Source organism: Heterodontus francisci, chromosome 13 (assembly GCF_036365525.1).
Source record: "Heterodontus francisci isolate sHetFra1 chromosome 13, sHetFra1.hap1, whole genome shotgun sequence".
NCBI classification, from domain to species: domain Eukaryota; kingdom Metazoa; phylum Chordata; class Chondrichthyes; order Heterodontiformes; family Heterodontidae; genus Heterodontus; species Heterodontus francisci.
This window is the reverse complement of record NC_090383.1, coordinates 103,462,205-103,484,148: the sequence shown is the minus strand read 5'-3', so window position 1 is coordinate 103,484,148 and position 21,944 is coordinate 103,462,205. Positions and strand designations below refer to the sequence as shown.

The following is a 21,944-nucleotide window of genomic DNA, read 5'->3' as shown; positions in this document are numbered from 1 at the left end:
CTACTCAGCAGAATATGATTGAAATCTATCTGAGCCAAAACAAATACCAAAGAATATTTTCACTTTAAAACAGTAATTTCAAAAATTCTGCTTTATTTTGTCAAATTCTCAAGCAAGAAGAATTGGGGTGGTTGGGGGTGATCGACATGGATCAAGGTGTTTCTCCCTCAGTGCCTTCAATTTGTTTTTCATTGCCTGCACATTGTTTTTCTCTCTCTCCTTCTCCTTTTTCATTTCCCCTCTTTTTTTCCCCCTCACTCTTCCATCATTTTTCTTCTGTTTCTTTCAGTGTTAACTCTACTGTTTGGGGAGACTACTGAGGTGGTGGGGGGAGGGATGAGAAGATGAGAAGGAGCAGACTGTCTGTCAAATGATCATTGAACGGGAGAGACCTGAAGCAAGTTGTATCACCAATTGCACTCAAAAGAAACATTCTCAAGTGTTGCACAGCTCTCTAACTGTAGGCAAAGTACTTTTGGTACGTGGATGGTCCCATGTCAGGTACTCTACCTTTTCTTACAATTGAACAATATTACATTCTGATCTGTCAGCTGTCTTTTATGTGACTTTCATATCAGAGTAATAGTTGTTTTTTATTTTTGCCAAAATTGAACCAAATTCTTATTGACTTGTAAGCCTAGGTATTGCAGTGAAGGACTATCTGCAGCCAGTCAACATCGCTGACTGCCCTGAAAACACTTTCTAACACTGGCTGAGTTTCCTATGCTGGGAACATTTGCATGTGGAAGGCAGGTGCTTTCGGGTGGAGGTTGAAGCAAGGGAGGGCTGTGCATGGCTACACTCCTGAAGCACATCCTCAAGTACCTTTTTCCATTGAATTGCTGAGGTCCTTCCACCAACCTTTGAACAGTGGACTCTAGGGCACAGAAAGCAGCTCGTGTCCAATATTCAGTGAAGAAAATGGTGGAAAACACAACAAAAGTCACTTGGGTGGGCTTTGCTATTGGTGCGCATGTGTAGATGCATTTCAAGCTGCTTGGCCAGGTTTGGAGAAAAGCAGAAATGGCGAGGTCTTGGCAGAGCATGTTGTTAGAACACATTTCTGGCCAGAATGGGCAGAAAACCTGTAAAATGGGACTGGAAGGCTGTAATCTAAATATTAATTATTCAAGGTTTTTAACAGTTGGAAGATCTTTTGATTTTTAGGCTGTCCCTTATATGGGTAAAATTAAGGACGGATTAAGCCCTGGTCGGGTAATCACTATTCAAGGCAAAGTCAATAAGCATCCAGACAGGTAATTTAATATTGAAGTTTCATTGCAAGCTGTGCATTTTGTCTCTTTAAATATGGTGTGAAACTCTCATTAAATTTGATTTGTGGTCCAGTAATTGTTCAAGCAACATTCTAACTGTCATCCATGACGTGCACAAAATGTGATGAGCAGTCCTCTATTAAAGCAACAGCATATCTCCGTGTGCTTGTAATAAATATGAAAGAGAACTGAGTCAGAAATTGATATTGAACTTGGCGAACTTAACCAAAGTTTGTGAAATGTCAAATTGAATTAGAAAAAAAAATGCAGTTGTGTTGCATTGTGTTGAGACCAGCACTTGATAGGACATGGGCAACTGTAGTGAAACCAGAAAATTGCCTGCATTCTACCTTTGTTGGATAATTTACATATCTTCTCCTCCCAACACAAACTGGCTTGATTTCAAAATTTTAAGTAATGACATTTACGCAGAACTTCAACTGCTTTATATCCTTTTCGTTTCAAAACTACATTTCAATATTAAGGGAAATCCCTTTTTTAAATACTCACGCAGAGCTATAAGATGAAAAATGTATTTCCTTTCATCCAGTATATCAGACCCTTTGTCATCGGGTCTCGATCACGGGGTTCTTTAAGATAGCAGTCTTCCTGCATCTCTCTTCCTGGGTTAAACGGACTGAAATGTTGAGTCTCTTTAATTTGTATTGTGTCTGAACCCAGAGTATTGGCAATCGAAGTAAATCCTGAAGTAAAAAAGCTATATTGTAAATCTCTTTCAGGTTTGCTATTAATCTCCGTGTGAGTGATTCCACTGACCTTCCATTGCACCTGGCACCTCGTTTTAAGGAGAAAGCTTTTGTTCGAAACTCGTTTCTTAATCAAAGCTGGGGTGAAGAGGAGAGGAAAATGGATTACTTTCCATTTAACTCCGAGGCATACTTTGAGGTACATTGTGAAGTCCGAATATGAATTGGGGATGTTTGACATACCAACAGCATTATTCACCCTTCATAATTTTTTATTAGTGACCTTAAATGTTAAGTGCAGATTGACTTCTTAATTCTTTAGTCACAATACAACATCTGAAAGTGCAAAGAGCAACAGTTTATGCAGAAGCCTTGGAATTGTTAACATCGATCTATCAAATGCTTTTGTTTGAACTCCGTATTCTGACTGAGACAAAAAGTGTTTACATACTTAATTGAACACCATCCGAGACCCGCAGCGGAGTATTATTGGCTATACGATGGTCAACTTATCTTTGGGTTTTCTGATTATTTAAATAACTCTTTTGGGGGTGGGGGGTGTGGGGAACATATGGGGGGGGGAAAAAAAAGTGAAATATCCACTTTGGTTACACTGCGTTAGAGGGCTTTTCTGTCTCTATGGATGCCATGTTAACGCAGAAGTAGCAGTAGTGACAATAATCCAATCGCAGAAATTAGATGGTGTTCAGGGGAGAGGGTTTGTGTCTTAACTTTACAGAAGGCACACCGTTGGTTTTCAAAAACCTAAAGACCAAGTTGGTTTGTCTTTATAGTGGCAAACAGGAAAGGAACTGAATGCATTTGCTATCTTGCTTAATATGGCATTGTACTCTTAAAGCTGTGTGTTTGTGTTTCAGGTTATCATTTATTGTGGTACTGACTGCTTCAAGGTTGCTGTTAATGGAGAGCACTTGTTGGAATATAAACACCGGTTTACTGACTTAAGCAAAATTGATATGTTGGAGATGGATGGAAATATTCAGTTGTTAGATGTACAAACTTGGTAGGTGGAGAGAAGCTGCCAGCTAAAATTAACTCTATGCTAGGCTAATACTGGATGCGTAACCTATCAAATTCTATTTCTAATTATAGAAAGAGTATGTGATCAAATCAAGAAGAAAAATAATTTCTTGTGGATTGCATATTTGAAGATCTGGTTTTTGTTTTGGAAATTGCTTTGAGTTCACTTAAACCACGTGCGACTCAAGAAAATGGGATTTCGAAGATTGCATCGTTTCCATAGAACTTCCCATCCCCAGCATAACTTTCAAAATATCTAAACGTGAAGGGGCTTCAGTTAAGTGTGTAGGAAATTTTGCTTAGGAATTCAAATTGCCTACAAACTTGGCCAAGTGTCTTTATGTATTTTTAATGTCTAAAATGTGTTGATATATTTTGCTAATGACCTAATCCCTGATCTGCAAAATGAAGTCAGACTGTTAATTAAACCTTTCGCTTTTGTTCTAACTTTACTCAGCAGAAAAGGCTGGTTTTTAATTCTCATTAAAATTGCTGAGCAGATGTTTTGCAAAGCCTGTAAGTCCTATCAATGAACATTTTATCCGATTTGACATGTGCTTACGAGTGCTCAATTAAAGCTGCATTTCCCCATAAGTAACGGTTATAAATATTATTTGTAAAAACTGTTGAAACTCCAGTAAAAGAAAATATATATTTTGGTTTTTTACAAGGTATGATTTAAGAATCTGTTTCATAAATTGCTGTAGTATTCTGTGCACAAGATAATTACTAACGAGGAAAGCCATTCAGACCATCTTGTTCATTGTTTTGAAAGGCTGTTACCCCCTTTGCAACCCAATTTTGTCTTAAATTATTCCAGGGTTTGTACCTCTTCCAGTTTATCTGAGAATCAATTTGATGTGTTCCATTTTTTTGAGGGATTAAGAACTTTGTTATCAGCCCTAAACTGACCATTTATTGGTTCAAATCCCTGCCCCACGTTGCATTTTAAAATAATTTTCTGGAATTATCTCCTAAGATCGGCTCCAGGATGTTTCCCTATCAAAGCTGAAAAGCCAAAGTCTCCCCAGTATTTCTTTTATAACTCAGACTTTTAACACTGGATCAGCCTTGATGGTTTTTCTGTCCTGCTTCCAGTGCTTCTGACTAAAACTAGACAGTATTTGAAGTGCAGTTTGGAGTCTGCGCCCGGCTCTGCAAATGAACTAGCACTGTAAAATAGATCTCACCATAAATGCGAGTTTGAGCTGCTTCACTGTCACAAATACTCTATTGAAGTTTAAGGTTTTTTAGTTAATAATGTCTGAGTATTTATTGGCTAAATATTGAACTACAAAGCTTGACAGTTTCTGTTGGAAAATATGACTCTTAAGTTTCTGTAGCACTTAATTTTGTCAAATAGTGTTCAGTGATCAAAAGAAAAATGTAGTGTACACAATCAAATTGCTAACACCGACTTTAAAGAGATTAATTTTAGCACCTTGGCCCTGACTTTAATGGTTTTGGATTGACTTATCTTTCAGCACTGGTTGCCAAGCTTGTGGGATATTGCAACTTTTAAGTTGGGGAAATATGAAGTATGCAGGTTAGCTTGGTCTTTAACATTGCAGGCTAACAGGATTTTTTTTTAAGGACTGTATTAATACTTCTGTGTACTTGAGCAGAACACAATGTAGTTGTATCTTATTGTAAATCTCTTGATTACTTTTCTTTCCTCCACCAGCGCCCAATCCCATATCCTCTTTTAATCTGTGGACAAGATAATTTGGTCGAGACGGTATGCCATTGTTCTGAGCTTTTCACAAGCTGTTTGTGATAAGGATTAGTAAAATAAATTGTTTAAACAGCACAGTTGAACTCTCTCTACTCACCTTTGTTTGTCCCACTAAAATATTGCCTGTTGGGCATTCACTAAGTGATGTTGACTCAGTAGACTTGTGGTGCCAACGTGTATAACGGACTAAAAAATGGTGGTTTGCATTTTGAATCTGGATGAATGTAGTGAAAGAGAACCTGCCCTATTACTTGCATTGGGAATAACATTAGTAAAGGTTGATTAGATCCACCAGTTGTACCCGACAGTGAGAATGTGCTGTTGTTGCACGCTGTTTTCAACTATCTATGCAGTGTATTGTTTCTTATGGCCTAAATGATGAATGCACTTAGTAACTGAGTGGGAAAAACTTCATCATAACCAGCATTGTTCTAATCAGATGCCAGGGTGTGGATTAGTTCTGTAGTGCCAATGTTGTCTTATGCTTACATATTTAAAAAAAATAAATTATAATTTTGCCAGTAGGCCATTGACCCTGTGGGACTGTTGAATTAATCTCAGGATCCCTTTCCTATCCTGAGTGGCGTGAAACAGGGCTGTGTTCTCGCACCCACACTTTTTGGGATTTTCTTCTCCCTGCTGCTTTCACATGCGTTCAAGTCCTCTGAAGAAGGAATTTTCCTCCACACAAGATCAGGGGGCAGGTTGTTCAACCTTGCCCGTCTAAGAGCGAAGTCCAAAGTACGGAAAGTCCTCATCAGGGAACTCCTCTTCGCTGACGATGCTGCTTTAACATCTCACACTGAAGAGTGCCTGCAGAGTCTCATCGACAGGTTTGCGGCTGCCTGCAATGAATTTGGCCTAACCATCAGCCTCAAGAAAACAAACATCATGGGGCAGGATGTCAGAAATGCTCCATCCATCAATATTGGCGACCATGCTCTGGAAGTGGTTCAAGAGTTCACCTACCTAGGCTCACCTATTACCAGTAACCTGTCTCTAGATACAGAAATCAACAAGCGCATGGGAAAGGTTTCCACTGCTATGTCCAGACTGGCCAAGAGAGTGTGGGAAAATGGCGCACTGACACGGAACACAAAAGTCCGAGTGTATCAGGCCTGTGTCCTCAGTACCTTGCTGTATGGCACCGAGGCCTGGACAACGTATGTCAGCCAAGAGCGACGTCTCAATTCATTTCATCTTCGCTGCCTCCGGAGAATACTTGGCATCAGGTGGCAGGACCGTATCTCCAACACAGAAGTCCTCGAGGCGGCCAACATCCCCAGCTTGTGTACACTACTGAGTCAGCGGCGCTTGAGATGGCTTGGCCATGTGAGCCGCATGGAAGATGGCAGGATCCCCAAAGACACATTGTACAGCGAGCTTGCCACTGGTATCAGACCCACCGGCCGTCCATGTCTCCGCTATAAAGACGTCTGCAAACGCGGCATGAAATCCTGTGACATTGATCACAAGTCGTGGGAGTCAGTTGCCAGCGTTCGCCAGAGCTGGCGGGCAGCCATAAAGACTGGGCTAAAATGTGGCGAGTCGAAGAGACTTAGTAGTTGGCAGGAAAAAAGACAGAGGCGCAAGGGGAGAGCCAACTGTGCAACAGCCCCGACAAACAAATTTCTTTGCAGCACCTGTGGAAGAGCCTGTCACTCTAGAATTGGCCTTTATAGCCACTCCAGGCGCTGCTTCACAAACCACTGACCACCTCCAGGCGCGTATCCATTGTCTCTCGAGATAAGGAGGCCCAAAGAAAGAAGAATTAATCTGTTTGTAGAATTTTGGAAAAGCCTATTTCTGCATCTGCTCTTAATGTAAATTAACATGATACTCTGCTTTTGTATATTTATAGTTGAGGAATTAGTGTTTACTAACTCTAATGTATTTAACAAAGATAAAGTTCTTAATTTAAATATTCTTTGTTGAAATTTATCTTTTAGTTGAATTTTCAGAAGCTTCGAAGACTGGATCAAGTGCATTTCTTGCAACAGCACAATATCTGTAGTTTCTGGTCTAAATTAATTCAAGTAGGATATTCTGATGTGAACGTGATTTGCTTTTATCAAGCAAGATTCAGTTGGGTAGTGATGGTGCTCACATTTCTACTTGAGCATTTTGGAATATTTTCCATTTTGAGGGGCCATTGAAATGGCAAAGTAGTGGATTTAAAACACAGATCGATGCTAAGAATTTAAAGTTTGCCTAACCTGTTCATTAAAAAAAAAATCAAATTCTTAAACTGCCATGATACGATTTGAACTTGTTGGTGGACTGCTACACACAAATGTCACAACCTGGATATTGTAGTCAGCTATGAAGGAACGGCATCCACTGTTCCATCACATGGACAGCTCCCGACAGGCTATTTGTGGGGATCTGTGTGATGTGGGTGAGCAAGGCAAGAAATAATGTGGCTTTTCAATCAACATGATTGAAGAATCCTCGCTGAGACAGTGTAAATCAGGAAGTATGTACAGAAAGCAAAATAGAGGGGGCAAGAATTATGAGATGTGACAGTAATTTAAAAAACAAACTCCAACACTTGATTAAATTCTGAAGGAATGAAATTCCATACTTGTGAAATTAAATTTTCAGTCAGAGGGGTCATTTGGTACTATTGGACATACCACAGTTTCATTCAGATGTAAGTGAATTTCAGTCTTAGCTTTGGGTTATGTTAGAATATTTAAATTGTCATACTATCCCAGTATTCCTTTATATTAGCACTTTGTTTCAAAGCACATGTGGGAGAAAGGGAAATCATAATATATATAATAAAGTTGAGATGCAAGGGTAGAAACAGCTAGGTCAAAAAAAGTCACTGATAAATGTTGCCAGGATACCACATTGTACAGTTTTAGGTAAAAATTTGGCCTACAAACTTGCTGTATTATAAACAAAGGTTGAGAAGATCAGAAGCTGGGTAAACACCCAAGTGAAACTCGGCCAAGGTTCCATTATAATAAAACCGGTTTCCACTTTTAAGGCAAATTGGTCGAGGTCAGGACTGCAGAGGGGCCATGGAGGTGGTTTTTTTTCCCAGGACTTGGGAATAAAGTGTATTCTCTTGGGTTGTAGCATGTTCAAAATAGTCAGAGCCTGGGTTGTATTACTTGCACGTCCCCTTTCCATTTAATGTAATGAAGCTTATTATAAAAATAAGTGGAATTGTCATCTTGTGATGGTGGACTTTTTCTGTAGTTGTCAACAGGCAAGTACAACTCCTTCACTGCCAAAACTATTGGTGAGCTACTGGGAGAGAGCAGCCTGTGGTAACTGACAGCAACTTCTGGATTTGTGTTTAACTGCACATATAGAGAGTTTGGCAGTTTCTGTCTAATTTACTCAATAAGTGAGTGCTATTAGCTTCACTATTCTTGACGTAAAATCTGGGCTGTTCTCGATGCTTCAGTACCATCAGAGTCTATTGTGGATGGGGAAAGAGAAAGAAGATGCCGAAAACTGATGACCTGGGTTAAAACTTCTTTCTGGTTAGTATACAGAGATTACTTAAATATTCTCCCTTTTGCACTATTGCTCTCATTCTTTATGTGCCTGAACTGGAAACTTCCATCCATATTAAAGTGCAGCTCCAACAGCAGAAGCTCGATGTCAATGTTCACATCACTCATGAATGCACAGACTCCTGCCGTACATACCTTGCTAGAGGCTCGAGTAAGGTCATGGCCTGTGTATTTGCACCATCCTGTTCACTCATCCCCCTGCAGTAGTTAAGAACTATCGAATCTACTTCCACCACTATTTGAAGCCATGTACTCCAGATCATAACTCACTTTGTTTTAAAAAAAAAAATCCCATCTTCCCTCTGCTTCCTGACCTTTTTGCCACTGGAAACAGATTTTCCTTATTTACTCTCTCAACCCCTCGATTTTTGAACACCTATTAAACCTCTCCCTTAGTTGCTGTTCTATGTAACTGAAGTTCCCCATCTTTTTCTAACACTATTATGCTTGGTCTATTCATTCACAACAACAGGCATCTTAGTAGCTTTTAATGAATTTAAATGTTCCAAGGCACTTCACAGCAATGTAATCAACATAAAATTTGCCACCAAGGCAAACATGGAGACATTAGAACAGGTGCCCAAAGGGGAAATATTGAAATCTGCATCTACAGCCTTTTCAGGAAGAGATTATCTGATTTCCTCTACTCTTTGTGTGAAGTGCTTTCCAATTTCACTTTTACATGGCCTAGCTCTAATTAAGATTATGCCTGCTTGCGCTAGATTCTCACATCTGCATCTACTCTATTGAATCACTTAAATGCAAACTGAGATTCTGACAGTTGTTGCCCTGTAAGACATTAAGAGTCAACTTGTACCAGATCTAGATGACAGATTCCCTTGCATAAAGGACATTTATGAACCAATTTCACAACTTGCCAAAGTGGAATTTGAAGCTGTTGCTAGTATACCCACTTGAATGTAAAGAAAGCAAAAAGCATCAATAGTGGTTTTTGATCTGTTTATTAAAAGTTGTTGGGTGATACCAATGGTTGTTCACAACTGGCAACGCAACATTCATCACATGTAGCAAGATAAAATTCTGTACCTTCAGCACCACTAATCCAACGGCAGTGGTGTTAGTATATTTAAATAGCTGTAGATTACAAGAAACTTAATATGAACCCCTACTGTACATATAGAAATTACATTTATAAAAACTTGTACAACTTAATTTTCAGAAATAGCTTTGCAGTGGTTCTCCAAGTATGACCTCAAGCTGCTGGATAACTTTCTGACAATGGTGCTCCACTTCCTCACATTCATCTGCAACATAAAGTACACAAATATTTAAGGCAAAAGTTGTACTGCTATGAAATCAAAGGTGTGGATGATAAATGCAGTGCTGCACTCACTTGCTGTTTTAGAATCTTAAAGGCATTTGCCTCTATTTGGAAGTTAATTTCAAGGCGCAATGCTGAACTTTAAGCCAGAGTTGCAAGTAAGATGGAACATAGCATTGAAACCAAATGTTAATTCACCCTCCGTGGCCAATCAAGGCTTTGAGAGGTCTGTTCAAAGCCCAATGCTATGCTCTGTTGGTAGTGTGTTTATGTTGAGGCATTTCAATATCCCCCTTATTTCAAAAATGCACAAACATTTGTCTTTCCTCTATGCAGTAGCTGTATTACCTGGAACTCTCAAGAGTATCACGATATCAAGAATTACACAAAGCATAAGATGGGAGTTAATTTTTTTTATTTTACCCACTTGGGTGAGCGAGCAAGACCGAGGGGGTGAAATTAGTCATGGGCAACAGCACAAAACAGGTGATACAGATCAACAGCCAGCTGTACACTCGCCCGATTTCCTTTTCTATGGACTTCGATAGGTAAGAGAATCAGGTGGATTGTGTTATGGGCTGTTTTACTCTACCACCCAAGATGAATTTCACTCATCTTTTCCCTTGGATGAAGCAGAAATACAATTAATTGTCCTACCACTCTGGCAAAGTGTGCAGCAGCTGTCAACATTCATTTCTAACTTAGCAAAGATATTCTGAACACTCTGATTGTCCTTTTCAATATATTTTATGTAGAATTATTAAAAACATGAATAATGCCTGTATTAAACTTAATTTTTATAAAAGTTAAACCACTTGTAACTTATGGTACTAGAAGTAAGGTTTTAGTCCAATTCAATATCTTACCTTCCAGTAGCTCTGCCAAGAAAGGGATGGTTTCTGGCAGTAAAGCCATGTAGTTCTCCTTCAGTTTACTAGCCAGTTCCAGCAACATAATCAGAGCAGAAAATCTGACCTGCACATTAAGTCGATATATTTTAGCTCTTTACATAATTATGTTGGAAAAAAAATACATCCACCCTAATTCAAATCTGATGTTAATGACCTAACACTTTCTTAAATGAGGGATTTTTCAAAGACTTCAACTAAATACCCTTCCGCATTCACTGTCTATACTGAATCAAAGCTTTTCTCCTGATGTTTCCTCCCTTATGAAGGTACTAAACTATCCCTCATGAGTGTCTTGGCAGTTTGTATTAAAAAAAAGTTCTTTATGCACTGATAATGAACTGCAGACAATTAACAGAAAATAAACAATACTGAAATTTTAAAAAAAGTCAGGCTATTCATCTCCATTAAGCATCCAAGAATAACGCAATGTTTTCATCAATCAATGTCCTTCCATGCATAGTTTTCAGCAGGGCTTGGTGGATAGTGACCAAGAGAAGCAACTCTGCTTGATTTTTCTTCTTGCATCCAGCACAGGGTCTGTTAAGGCCAAATGCATCGCCCAACTGTTATCCTGTCAAGTTGTGAAATTGAATTGAATAAATCTTGTAATTTGTGGGTCAGCACCAGAAACAATGACTATTAAAAGCCAATGGATTGTCCTAAACACCCCAGAGGTTCACAGATATCCTTCAGGGAAGGTTACTACCACCCCCAAACTGCATGCTTGACTGAATGGCCAATAAATATCCCAAGAACAAAAAAAAAATCAGCTAATTTTGCACAGGCTGGGATTGAACCAGAGATGATCTTGGTCTTTATGGTTCCGCATCTAAGTGGGCGATGTGTTTACTAACAATACCATTGAGGAATTCCAATCAGAACTTTGGCATTTGCAGCCAACCATGATTACCACCAAAGCACAATTAATGCCTCAAAAAGTTAACACTGTTTACTGTGTTGCCAATAGACAATATAGCTAATAAAACAAACATAAAATATGCCATTTAAAAAACTTTAAGGTAGGCTGAACATCTCGCAGTCATGGTTACCTACATTTGGTGAGCTGTGCCTCGTCTTAAGCAGGATCTGGTAATTCAGTGGTTTCCAGACAGAATCATCAGCAACAGCAACAGAAAACTGAGCTATACACGGGACAAGATGATTGGTCACTCTATCCTTGTACTCCTCTTCGCCTCCCAGCATGTTTTCCAGCTATGTAGATTACAGGGTTTCAGAATATAGTAACATTTCTTAACACTAGATCGATGATAGACATATTCAGAGTTTAGTGCAACATACATATATGTGTGTGTGTGTCTATATGCCAACAAAAAGTGATCACATTGGTCTTATTGAGGGTTTTAGATTAGACTGTAAAACATAAACCCTAAAGGTCAAATGTGTTTATAAGGTGTCCAACTCCGCCTGGTTTTACTGAGGATATAGTTCATATTTTAGGTGTGGCTTTAATTCTCTTTTTGATGCAAAATACATGGATGCAGAATTACGTTCACATAACATGATTAACCAATACTATTACTAAAGGGTTATTAAAACATGATTTGCAATTGCAAATCAGGAATTCTCTGTAGTACCTAGAGGAAAAATATAGGAAAAACGGCTGCAGTGTGCATTAAAGACTCTTGTGTAGTGTCTTCTAGAAGTCAATTAGAGGTTCATTACTTTTGGGCAGACACCAAATAAAGTCAGAAGAAACTACAGGGGTCATAATGTGACTTGCTAAATTTGTGAGCTGTGTAGCATTGGTGAGTTGGCAAAGACAGTAAAATAGCATGCACTTGAAAGATGGGCTGATGCAAGGTGGCGAATGAGGGAAGACAGGTGGTATGGAGCTTGGCAGAACAGGGCTAGCAAAGGAGGGAGGGTGAAGGCAGAATGGAGTAGGGCAAGGAGGGCTGGAGAAAGGCAGAACAGGCCACAGAATGGGGGAGAGTAATGGCAGACGGGTTGGAGAAGCAGTTAGAGTGTGGTGGCAACACAAAGTTGGCCAGGCAGAGAGAGCTGATGCAGAACACCCACTTTGACTGCATCATGTAGGATAAACCGGAGGTTACTCAAAGAAACAAGGCTAAAAGAGTTACAGATGGTACAAAAAGAACTATTACAATTCCAGGAAGTGTACTATACATAAAAATATATGGGAGACACAAATTATTTTAAGAGTATAACTGAGGGGGCACCTGATTAGATGAAAAATAGAACAGCTGTATATATTATATATAACCTATCAATGTCCTCGATCCTTTTGATTCTGTGGCTGTGGAATTGGCCTCCCCTGTGTTGCCATACTTTTAGCCTTTAAGTGCTGGAAGTTTCTAGGGGTCCTATAATTTAGTTTCCTACACTTATTACATCAGGTGTGATTTGCTGGCCAAATACTGCAATTTTCGATGAGAAGTGCACCTAGGCAGCTCTTGAACAGATTCTGGTGACAACAATGCTATAACAAAGGGGTTGAGATAGCAATATGAACTATAAGAGTGCTCTAGTCATATCATCTAAACGTCTGTAATGAAAGTCAAATTTGGATTGGGTTATTCTCTAATATAAATGCAATATTAGTTAGTGTTGTTTATAGTTTTTTTTCTAAAAAAAATGTCACAAGTTTAGTTTAGTTTAGTTTAGAGATACAGCACTGAAACAGGCCCTTCGGCCCACCGAGTCTGTGCCGACCATCAACCACCCATTTATACTAATCCTACACTAATTCCATATTCCTACCACATCCCCACCTGTCCCTATATTTCCCTACCACCTACCCATACTAGGGGCAATTTATAATGGCCAATTAATCCATCAACCTGCAAGTCTTTGGCATGTGGGAGGAAACCGGAGCACCCGGAGGAAACCCACGCAGACACAGGGAGAACTTGCAAACTCCACACAGGCAGTACCCAGAATTGAACCCGGGTCGCTGGAGCTGTGAGGCTCCGGTGCTAACCACTGCGCCACTGTGCCGATAGGAAAGATGAGTGGCTCCCACGAACAAATCATGTAATGTGAACAGTAGTGATAGTGTGATTTAAATACTTGAAGGAAAAAAACATTTACATGGCTATTGGGTAAGAGCAAGGGAGTGGGATGACTTGGATAGCTCCACCAAGGAGCCGGCACAGGCACGATGGGCCGATTGGCCTCCATCTATGGTTGTATTTCACTGCTTGCTCCAGGGATGCTTCATAGCTTGTCTACATTATCCTACATCAGAAATCTCTATATAGCACCAGATAAAGATTACAAACACTGTACCCATGTGAATATCGAAAAAGTCACTAACTGGGATCAGTTTTAAGAGTTAGAATGAAACATTCAAGCAGAATTACAAACCTGATCTACTAAGGGCATCATAAGGGTGTCAGCTCTTTCCTTACTGACAAATCGCTGAGTATCGTAGAGAAAGATTTTGTGCATGCAGTCAGAGACAAATTGAAGCAGCAAGCAAGATTTCTCTGTGTTCTTGTCCGAGTCAAAGAAAGCTTCTTCTATTTTGGTAAAAAACAAAAAGATAACTCAATAAATTCAACAGTTGAGTAATCCTGAAGTTAAATTTTAAAAAGCCTGTATTATACTCAGTGCATTTGACATACATAAGGAATCTGACATTAATGACTGCTGATTGGACCCCATATATTACAACAGTGGCTACACATCATTGGCTGTGTGGATGCCCTGAAGTTGCGAAAGAGGCTGTAATGAATGCAAATTCTCTTTCTTTCATATAGCTGAAGTATAACCTTTTTGATTAAAAAAATTCAGGTACTACATCAATTTGAACTTAAATATATTGCTCAACAATCATTTTCTTTGCTAACTTTCACACGTCTGTCGGTTTCTTTGTCAGGCCTATAAACCAATAATGTAATTTTGTGATAAAGAATCTTACAGGACAGAAGGAGGCCTTTTGGCCCATTGTACATATACTAGTTTTTTTGAAAGTGCTATCCAATTCCCTCTGAAAAGTTATGAGTGAATCTGCTTCCATCACCTTTCAGATTCAGCATTCCAGATCATAACTCACTGCATAAATATTTTTTCCCCTTAAATCTGTGTGCTCTGGTTACCGACCATCTGCCACTTGATATAGTTTCTCCTATTTGCTCTATCAAAACCCTTCATGAATTTGAACACTTTGAAATCTCCTCTTAAGTTTCTCCACCTCACTGAAGTCTTTCAACCCTGGTACCATTCTCATAATTCTCCTCGACACCCTCTCTAAGGGCGTGACATCCTTCCTAAAGTGTGGTGCCCAGAACTGGACACAACACCCCTGCTGAGTCCTAACCAGTGTTTCATAAAGGCTTAGGAAAACTTCCTTGCTTTTGTTCTCTGGGCCTCCATTTATAAAGTCAAGGGATCCCATATGCCTTTTAACAGTCTTCTCAACTTGTCCTGCCACCTTCAAATATGTGTGTATATACATCCCCAGGTGTTTCTGTTCAGCATCCACTTTGAAATTGTACCATTTATACTGACTGTCCTCATTTGTCCTACTAAAATGAATCACTTCACACTTCTCTGCTTTAAATTTCATCTGCCATATGTCTTCCCATTTCCCCAATCTATGTCCTCCTGAAGTCTGTTGCTATTCTCCTCACGGTTAACTATACTTGAGTTTGCGTCATCCACAAACTTTGAAATTATGCCCTGTGTACTGAAGTCCAGATCATTAATCTATTTTTTAAAAAAAGCAGTGGTCCCAACACTGACCCCTGGGGTATAACATTTCACATTTCCCTCAGTCTGAAAAGCAACCGTTAACCACTGCTCTCTGCTTTCTGTCCCTTGCCTAATTTTGTATCAATGCAACCACTATCCCATTAATCCCATGGGCTTCAATTTTGCTAAAAAGTAATTTTTGCAAGTCCATGTACACAGCATCAACCACATTATCCTCATCCATCTTTTTCATTACTTCACCAAAAAGCTCAATCAAGTTAAACACAATTTGCCTTTAACAAATCTCTGCCAGCTTTCATTTATTAACCTATATTTTTCCAAGTGCAATTTAATTCAGTGCCAGATTAATGTCTCAAAATTTTCCCACCACGGACGTAGAATAATTTAAAAAAAGTTAATCAATTTCAACTTACCAGTCTTGACAGTATTTGTCTGGTTCAGAATATCAGTGAAAGGTTTCACTAACTGCCCAGCAAATAGGGTGAATAACCCCTTCAGCTTGTCTGCAATGCAGTCTGCCAAATGGTAGAATGTAATCATACGATCTTTGGGGAATCCCTCAGATTTACTCCAGTCGAACAGCTGATCAGAAACAAACCGTAGGTCAGTGGTTTAAAAATAAACCATTCAACAGAAAAGTATCAGGGAGTAGCTAATTTAATATCAATAACATACCTTAAAGAACAGGGGTCTGAAGGTAACCTCTGAAAGTTTCATTACCATGACAACAAGACAGTTAATGACATGTCCCTCAATCTCACCCACTTTGTCCAAACTATCCTGTAGAGGGGAAGAGAAAAACAATAAGAAAATTGGTCTTATACAATCATTAGAATGTGGGAAAGCAATCTATGTAATATTCAACTACATTTTAATCTTCTAAGTATGAACAGACAACGACCCTTCATCACTCAAGCACCATGACTGATGGGGTTACCTTGGTGTGGTTTTGAGGCCATCCATGGAATGTAGACAGGTTCGACCTTCACGTCTTTCTGACCACGCAAACTCAATGCAAGTTACATATTATATGTAACTGTTTTTCAGAAGCTTGACCAATTGTAAAGTTTGTCAAAATATCTGCAAGAGCAGATTATAAGCAGTGGTTGCATTTGCAAACTGGTGACCAAGCGAAGGTTTTATGTGAAGCCATTTGGCACATAATACAGTCTGTACAAGTAAATAATTAGTTGTATTTTATATATCAAAACATCTCAAAGCACTTTATACAGCCAATAGATTTTATGTGCGAAAAGCAAATGCACCTGTTATTCTGCACTAACAATATCTCACAAATAGCAATGAGATGTTAATGATTTTTGGTGGTAGTTGAAGGAGGAACATTGGATAAGATAGCAGGGATCTTACTGCTCTTCTTCAAATCTCATGGGATCTTCAACGTCCACCATGCAGCCCTGATTTGTAGCACTGAAGTAGGCCATTCAGCCCATAATACTTACACCGACTCTCCGAGTTAAACACAGTCTCATTCCCTTTCAAATTCCTGTTTTTAACTATTCATCTATTTTCTTTTTAAAATATATTATGGATTCTGCCTTCATCTTTGTTTCCAGTAGGGCATTTCATGTCCTTATAACTCTGTGCAAATTTTTTTTTCCAAAATCCCTCCCACCAATCAGTGGGTCTGCACTGCAGTGTCAGCCCAGATTATGAACACAAGCCTTGGCTTGAGGCTTGAACCCTGAACCCATTACTTTCTAACCCCTAAGCAGTGCTACCAAGCCATGCTAACATATGTACACCACCAGACGCTCAACAATTGGGTTAAGTTGTACATTTGGTGTTTAAATTCAGATTTGAGGGTTTCTTTTCACAAACTACAAAAGTCACATGCATAAATGAATTGGTGATTTTCTTTTTAAATCTCATTTTGTAAAATAATTATTATTCAGTCTGTGTGTAATACCTCCAAGTGATCTGCTCTGAAATCCAAGGCTTTGAGGAAAAACAATGTGAGCTCAGATTGATGGGAGTTCAGTTGTTCCTTTTCCATGTTATTAATATGTTCTTTCAGGATATCGAAAAGTGGACCTAAATAACTCTAGAGAAGATACAAACAAGTTAGAAACCAATTCCATTTTCTCACAACTAACACCTTGCATTAAATGATAAGACAAATCCTCCCAGTGCTACTGTTGCTCAATTCATGAGCTGTAAAGTAGTAGTAAACAACAGCCATCATTGTCAACTCCTGCCTCTCCATGTAGCTCCCTACTCACTGTCCCAGTTAAACCATCGGCTGTGCAGTGACAGACTGATGAAATCACAGTTGAAACGAAATGGTTAAAAAAAAACGGAGGCACATGCAAAAGTGCGAACAAGTAAGGTTGCAGATTTTGTCCTTTAGAATGTAGGATGTTCAAGCCACGTACCAATTTTCTCACTGGATGACAGGCCAATCTGCTGCTCAAGCTAAGGGACAACCTGGAGTTTGGACATTCACAAGGTAGTTAAATAAAACAGAAATTGTATATTTCTGTATGATTTGATATGTTGTGTGTGATAAAAGGGGTTCAGGAAAGCAATGAAATGTAAAACCTTGGTATAAGATGTAAGTTAATTAAAACTCAATTAAAATATATGCATGTTTAGATATTATGCAGAAGTCCAAGCTGATTAAAGGGCATTTAATATTCGCAGGTTTCTGAAAACAAAAGTATCCCACTCAAAAAGGCCTGAAAAGGGGTTCACACCAAAAATGCTGTATAAGTATAAGTATAAGTATAAGGGGCGGCACAGTGGCGCAGTGGTTAGCACCGCAGCCTCACAGCTCCAGGGACCCGGGTTCGATTCCGGGTACTGCCTGTGTGGAGTTTGCAAGTTCTCCCTGTGTCTGCGTGGGTTTTCTCCGGGTGCTCCGGTTTCCTCCCACAAGCCAAAAGACTTGCAGGTTGATAGGTAAATTGGCCATTATAAATTGTCACTAGTATAGGTAGGTGGTAGGGAAATATAGGGACAGGTGGGGATGTTTGGTAGGAATATGGGATTAGTGTAGGAGTAGTATAAATTGGTGGTTGATGTTCGGCACAGACTCGGTGGGCTGAAGGGCCTGTTTCAGTGCTGTATCTCTAATCTAATCTAATATACACAGTGATGTGACTAAATGAATCTATACAATATATCTGAATGCAGATAATTCACTGATCTAGTTGGATGCTATGATATTTTTTATGATGTAAAATGCCACTGCATATCTCACAGCTATCATTTAAAAGAAACCGCCGCGTGAAATTACAACAACACTACTTACAGGTTAGCACTATACTATAACCATGGGATTTTAACACCCAAAGCAACAGATGCATCACTTGCAGGCTTCTGGAATTTTCCATCACCTCTAACTTGAATAGTACAGAGAAAGAAAACAGAAATCCCAATAGAGAATAACGCTAACCTGATTGGCGTCAGCAAGTTTATCGTAGCATTTGCTAATCGCTGGCAACAGAACTCTAGAAGCTAGCTTTGTGGCCAATGTAGTCCGAAGCGATGTTAAACGGAGGTCAAGCTGTGAGGAATGGCCTGTCCTTGAAGCAATCTTGGTCAAGTGAGTGACCTACAGGAAAGTATCACTGCATGAGTACTTCAGCTTCATGAAAATAACATCTGTGGCTTCTGCCACACAGTAACGGAATTCTGTTAAGCTTACTTGTGCTAGGATGTCCAGTAGGTAGGGGCTGATGAAATGTGGCAGTGTTTCTGTAACTCTCTGCAATGCTGTAACAGCACTGAGCAAATAAATCTCATTGGACAGAATTTCCTTCTGTTTTTTCAGGGTCTTTAGAAGTCCTGGCATCAGCCTGCACAAAATAAATCCACTCATAAAATGCGAGCATTGGTAGATTTTTAAGACAAAATGGTCTATAATTAAGGGCAAAAAAAACTTATTGCACATGGAACAATGGTGTTCCATTTTTACCTCCTTAGAAATCTTCAGTTCAGATTGTACAGAAAAGCACTCGGCAAGTTTAACACTGTCCGTAGTAATTAAACATAGTAAAATGCAGTGTAATCTATTCCATTGAGGGACATGGAAACTAGAGAGATGAAATCTGATTTCAAAACACAGAATTCTCATCTTTATAGATAGAATCAGAATAAACTAGTTTGTAGGATATAGCTCCTCTTAACTACATGTAAATCAAAGGAAATCACAGGCTATTTCTATTCAATACATTAACAAGTAACTGAAAAATTCTTAAGCAGTATTTCCACATTATACAAATAGTACACGACCAAAAAAGGTTCTCGTCTGCCTTCAGACCTGTAAATCACCAACTATTCAACAATTACATCTTGCTCGGAGGGACACATTTTCTGCCCTTATAAAACTGCACTTCTTTTAATGTGCCCTGAGCAGTACCACTGAAATTTTACATAGAAACAGGACTTTTTCAGGGTACTGCTTTTTTACCTGCTGTTATAGATTATACAGTTTTGATGAGTTCTCATTGTACACTTTTTTTTCTCAGACTCTATACCTTGGAAGCTGTGGTATTGCCATTGCTTTGAGTGCAGTGGTAACTTCAGCTATACAAAGCAATGCACTTCCCAGCACATTCTTTTCCTCCTCTTCATTGCCACCCATGACGAGGTCAACAGCAGTTGCCAGCACAGGCACAAATGAATCCTGGTGATTTGCACCAAAACACCTACACAGCAGCTTCAGGCTGAAGAGGGCTGTTTGACGGTTAACGGCTTGTTCCACTTCTTTTTCCTTACAACAAGCAACGTTCACAAGCTCGTCAATCAGGCTCAAAAGCAACTTTACCTGGTGAGAAAAGAAACCTGACTTAAGCAACCATTTCACACAAATATGTAAGCGAGATGAGAACCAACAAGACTAGAAATATGAAACAAAAAAATCTCACTAGGTGGCACAGTAAGATGTGTAGATAGGAGCAGAAAGTTATAAAAGGACATAGAAAGACCAAGTGTGAGGGCAACACTATGGCAGATGAAGTTCAACGTGGGGAAATGTAAAGTTTTCCATTTTGGATCCAAGAAATACTAAATTCCTTTGAGGCGCACCTGGAGGTCGGGGGTGGAGGGGGATGGGGGTGGGGTGGGGTGGGGTGGGGCTCCAAAAACAGTAGAAAAATCTTGTTGGGCCTGCTCCACAACACGTTCCTGCCCCCACGGGATTATGCAGGAGTCGGGGTGATAGTGGGAATGGTTACCCACCTGGCTGCGGATGGTAACCAACTGCCTCTTGAGGGCTTAGTCTAACGGCACTCTCCCAACTGGATTTTCAATCTAGTGCACGGGGCACCCGTCGCGTCAGGAGGACGGCTGTGTATCGGTGGCGGCATTCCAGCAGCAGGCCGGTGGGGGGGGCGGGGGGTGAGGAGGCTTTCCCCTCATGTCCGACAGCCCTAAACCTTTTGCTCACCTTATTTAACCATTTTGTGGCTGGAGACTTGAAAAGGCCCTCAAGGCTCCCTACATACTTCAGCAGCTCCCACCTTTGACAGTGGGGCTGCCGTTCTAAGACTGCTGGACAGCCTCCTATTGGCTCCCCCACACTCAGGAGCCCGCCTGTCATCCTTAGGTGGATGGGGCTCCCAGAGGTGGCTGCTTAATTAGCTGCCTCCTCCAAAATTGCTTGCTGGGTCCCACCATTGGCATATGTGAGTTTCTGACTCGCATTTCAATCTGACGGTGGGATTAAGACACGTGAACGAAAATCCTGCCCAAAGGGTCTCTTTCAGATTGCCCTAGTGTGGATTCCCTACATTTTCTTAATATTTTCATATTGCTCAGTCTCTTGAATATCTAACTGTTCAATTTGTGACTACGAATGTTTATAATAGCCAAAAATAGCCTCATAAATTTGACATTCCTTTTAAGAAATAATAATGCATTGAAAAGGAAAATACACTGGATGTTTGTGTATATATGTATTCTCGAAAGGTGTTTGATACAATTAAGAGCGCAGAACAGATTCAATATGATACTAGAGATGAGCAGCTTTAGTTATGAAGGAAGACTACAGAAAATGGGGATTTTTCATTAAAATGAAAAAGGCTAAGAGAGCAAAAACAGAAAATGTTGGAAATACTCAGGAAGTCTAGCAGCATCTGTGGAGGGAGCAACAGAGTTAACTGATTTCTGAAAAATCATCGACCTGAAACGTTGGGCTGAAGTTTAAGCCACCTCGACAAGTGGTATAGCGGTGGATGGGTGGCATAAAATGGAGCGGGAGGCTCCAAGGAGGCCTTCCCAACCCGCTCCCGTCTCCACTTTACATAGGGCAGTGGGGGCGGAAAACAGTCCGCCTGCCCGCCCCAGGCCAATCAAGGCCCTTAAGAGGCCACTTAATGGCCTTCACCCGCCTCCACGCGGATTTTACGTGTGGCTGGTCGGGTGGCTGAGGAAAAAAGAAGCCGCCTGGCAAAACCAAGTGACTGATGGAGGGCCGCCCCCACCAACCCAACCACCCCCAAGACCCACACGCCTCACTTCCCCCCCAATCGACCACCCTTGCTTTGTCGGGGCCCGACCGATTACCCCCGGCGAGGCAACCAAAACCTGTCTTCCCTTCATGCTGGGCTGTAGTCCCAGCAGTTGCCACCACTCTCAGTGGCGCTGCTGGGACTAAGAGCTACTGGTCCGCTGATTGACCGGCAGCTCTATTAGGCGGGACTTCCTACCTCAAGCGGGTGGAAGTCCCGCCTCACACCAATTGAATCCCAAAATACTGGTCAGATCCCTGGGCAAGGTGGACGCGGGTTTGCCACCGACT

At 40.3% G+C, this 21,944-nt stretch overlaps 2 protein-coding genes across 6 annotated transcripts in view; one reads left to right on the top strand and one right to left on the bottom strand.

The window, feature by feature from the left end:
• Positions 1 to 6,679, top strand: part of lgals8a (galectin 8a) — a 34,493-nt gene extending 27,814 nt beyond the window's left edge. For 2 of the 5 annotated variants that reach the window (XM_068045293.1, XM_068045297.1), the window contains exons 7-10: positions 1,168 to 1,256; positions 2,015 to 2,180; positions 2,860 to 3,005; positions 5,280 to 6,679. In XM_068045293.1, coding sequence (XP_067901394.1) covers positions 1,168 to 1,256; positions 2,015 to 2,180; positions 2,860 to 3,005; positions 5,280 to 5,307 — 429 coding nt within the window. In that variant the 3' untranslated portion in view covers positions 5,308 to 6,679. Of the gene's footprint in view, positions 1 to 1,167; positions 1,257 to 2,014; positions 2,181 to 2,859; positions 4,835 to 5,279 lie in introns of those variants that run through there. The other 3 variants (XM_068045294.1, XM_068045296.1, XM_068045298.1) reach the window with 3 other exon arrangements.
• A 2,557-nt stretch (positions 6,680 to 9,236) lies between these two features.
• heatr1 (HEAT repeat containing 1) overlaps positions 9,237 to 21,944 on the bottom strand; it is a 103,317-nt gene continuing 90,609 nt past the window's right edge. The window contains exons 36-45 of the mRNA XM_068045286.1: positions 19,681 to 19,970; positions 18,849 to 18,999; positions 18,597 to 18,755; positions 17,109 to 17,243; positions 15,857 to 15,961; positions 15,595 to 15,763; positions 13,832 to 13,986; positions 11,537 to 11,695; positions 10,439 to 10,547; positions 9,237 to 9,555 (exon numbers count right to left, since the gene is read on the bottom strand). Coding sequence (XP_067901387.1) covers positions 9,467 to 9,555; positions 10,439 to 10,547; positions 11,537 to 11,695; positions 13,832 to 13,986; positions 15,595 to 15,763; positions 15,857 to 15,961; positions 17,109 to 17,243; positions 18,597 to 18,755; positions 18,849 to 18,999; positions 19,681 to 19,970 — 1,521 coding nt within the window. The 3' untranslated portion in view covers positions 9,237 to 9,466. The remainder of the gene's footprint in view (positions 9,556 to 10,438; positions 10,548 to 11,536; positions 11,696 to 13,831; positions 13,987 to 15,594; positions 15,764 to 15,856; positions 15,962 to 17,108; positions 17,244 to 18,596; positions 18,756 to 18,848; positions 19,000 to 19,680; positions 19,971 to 21,944) is intronic.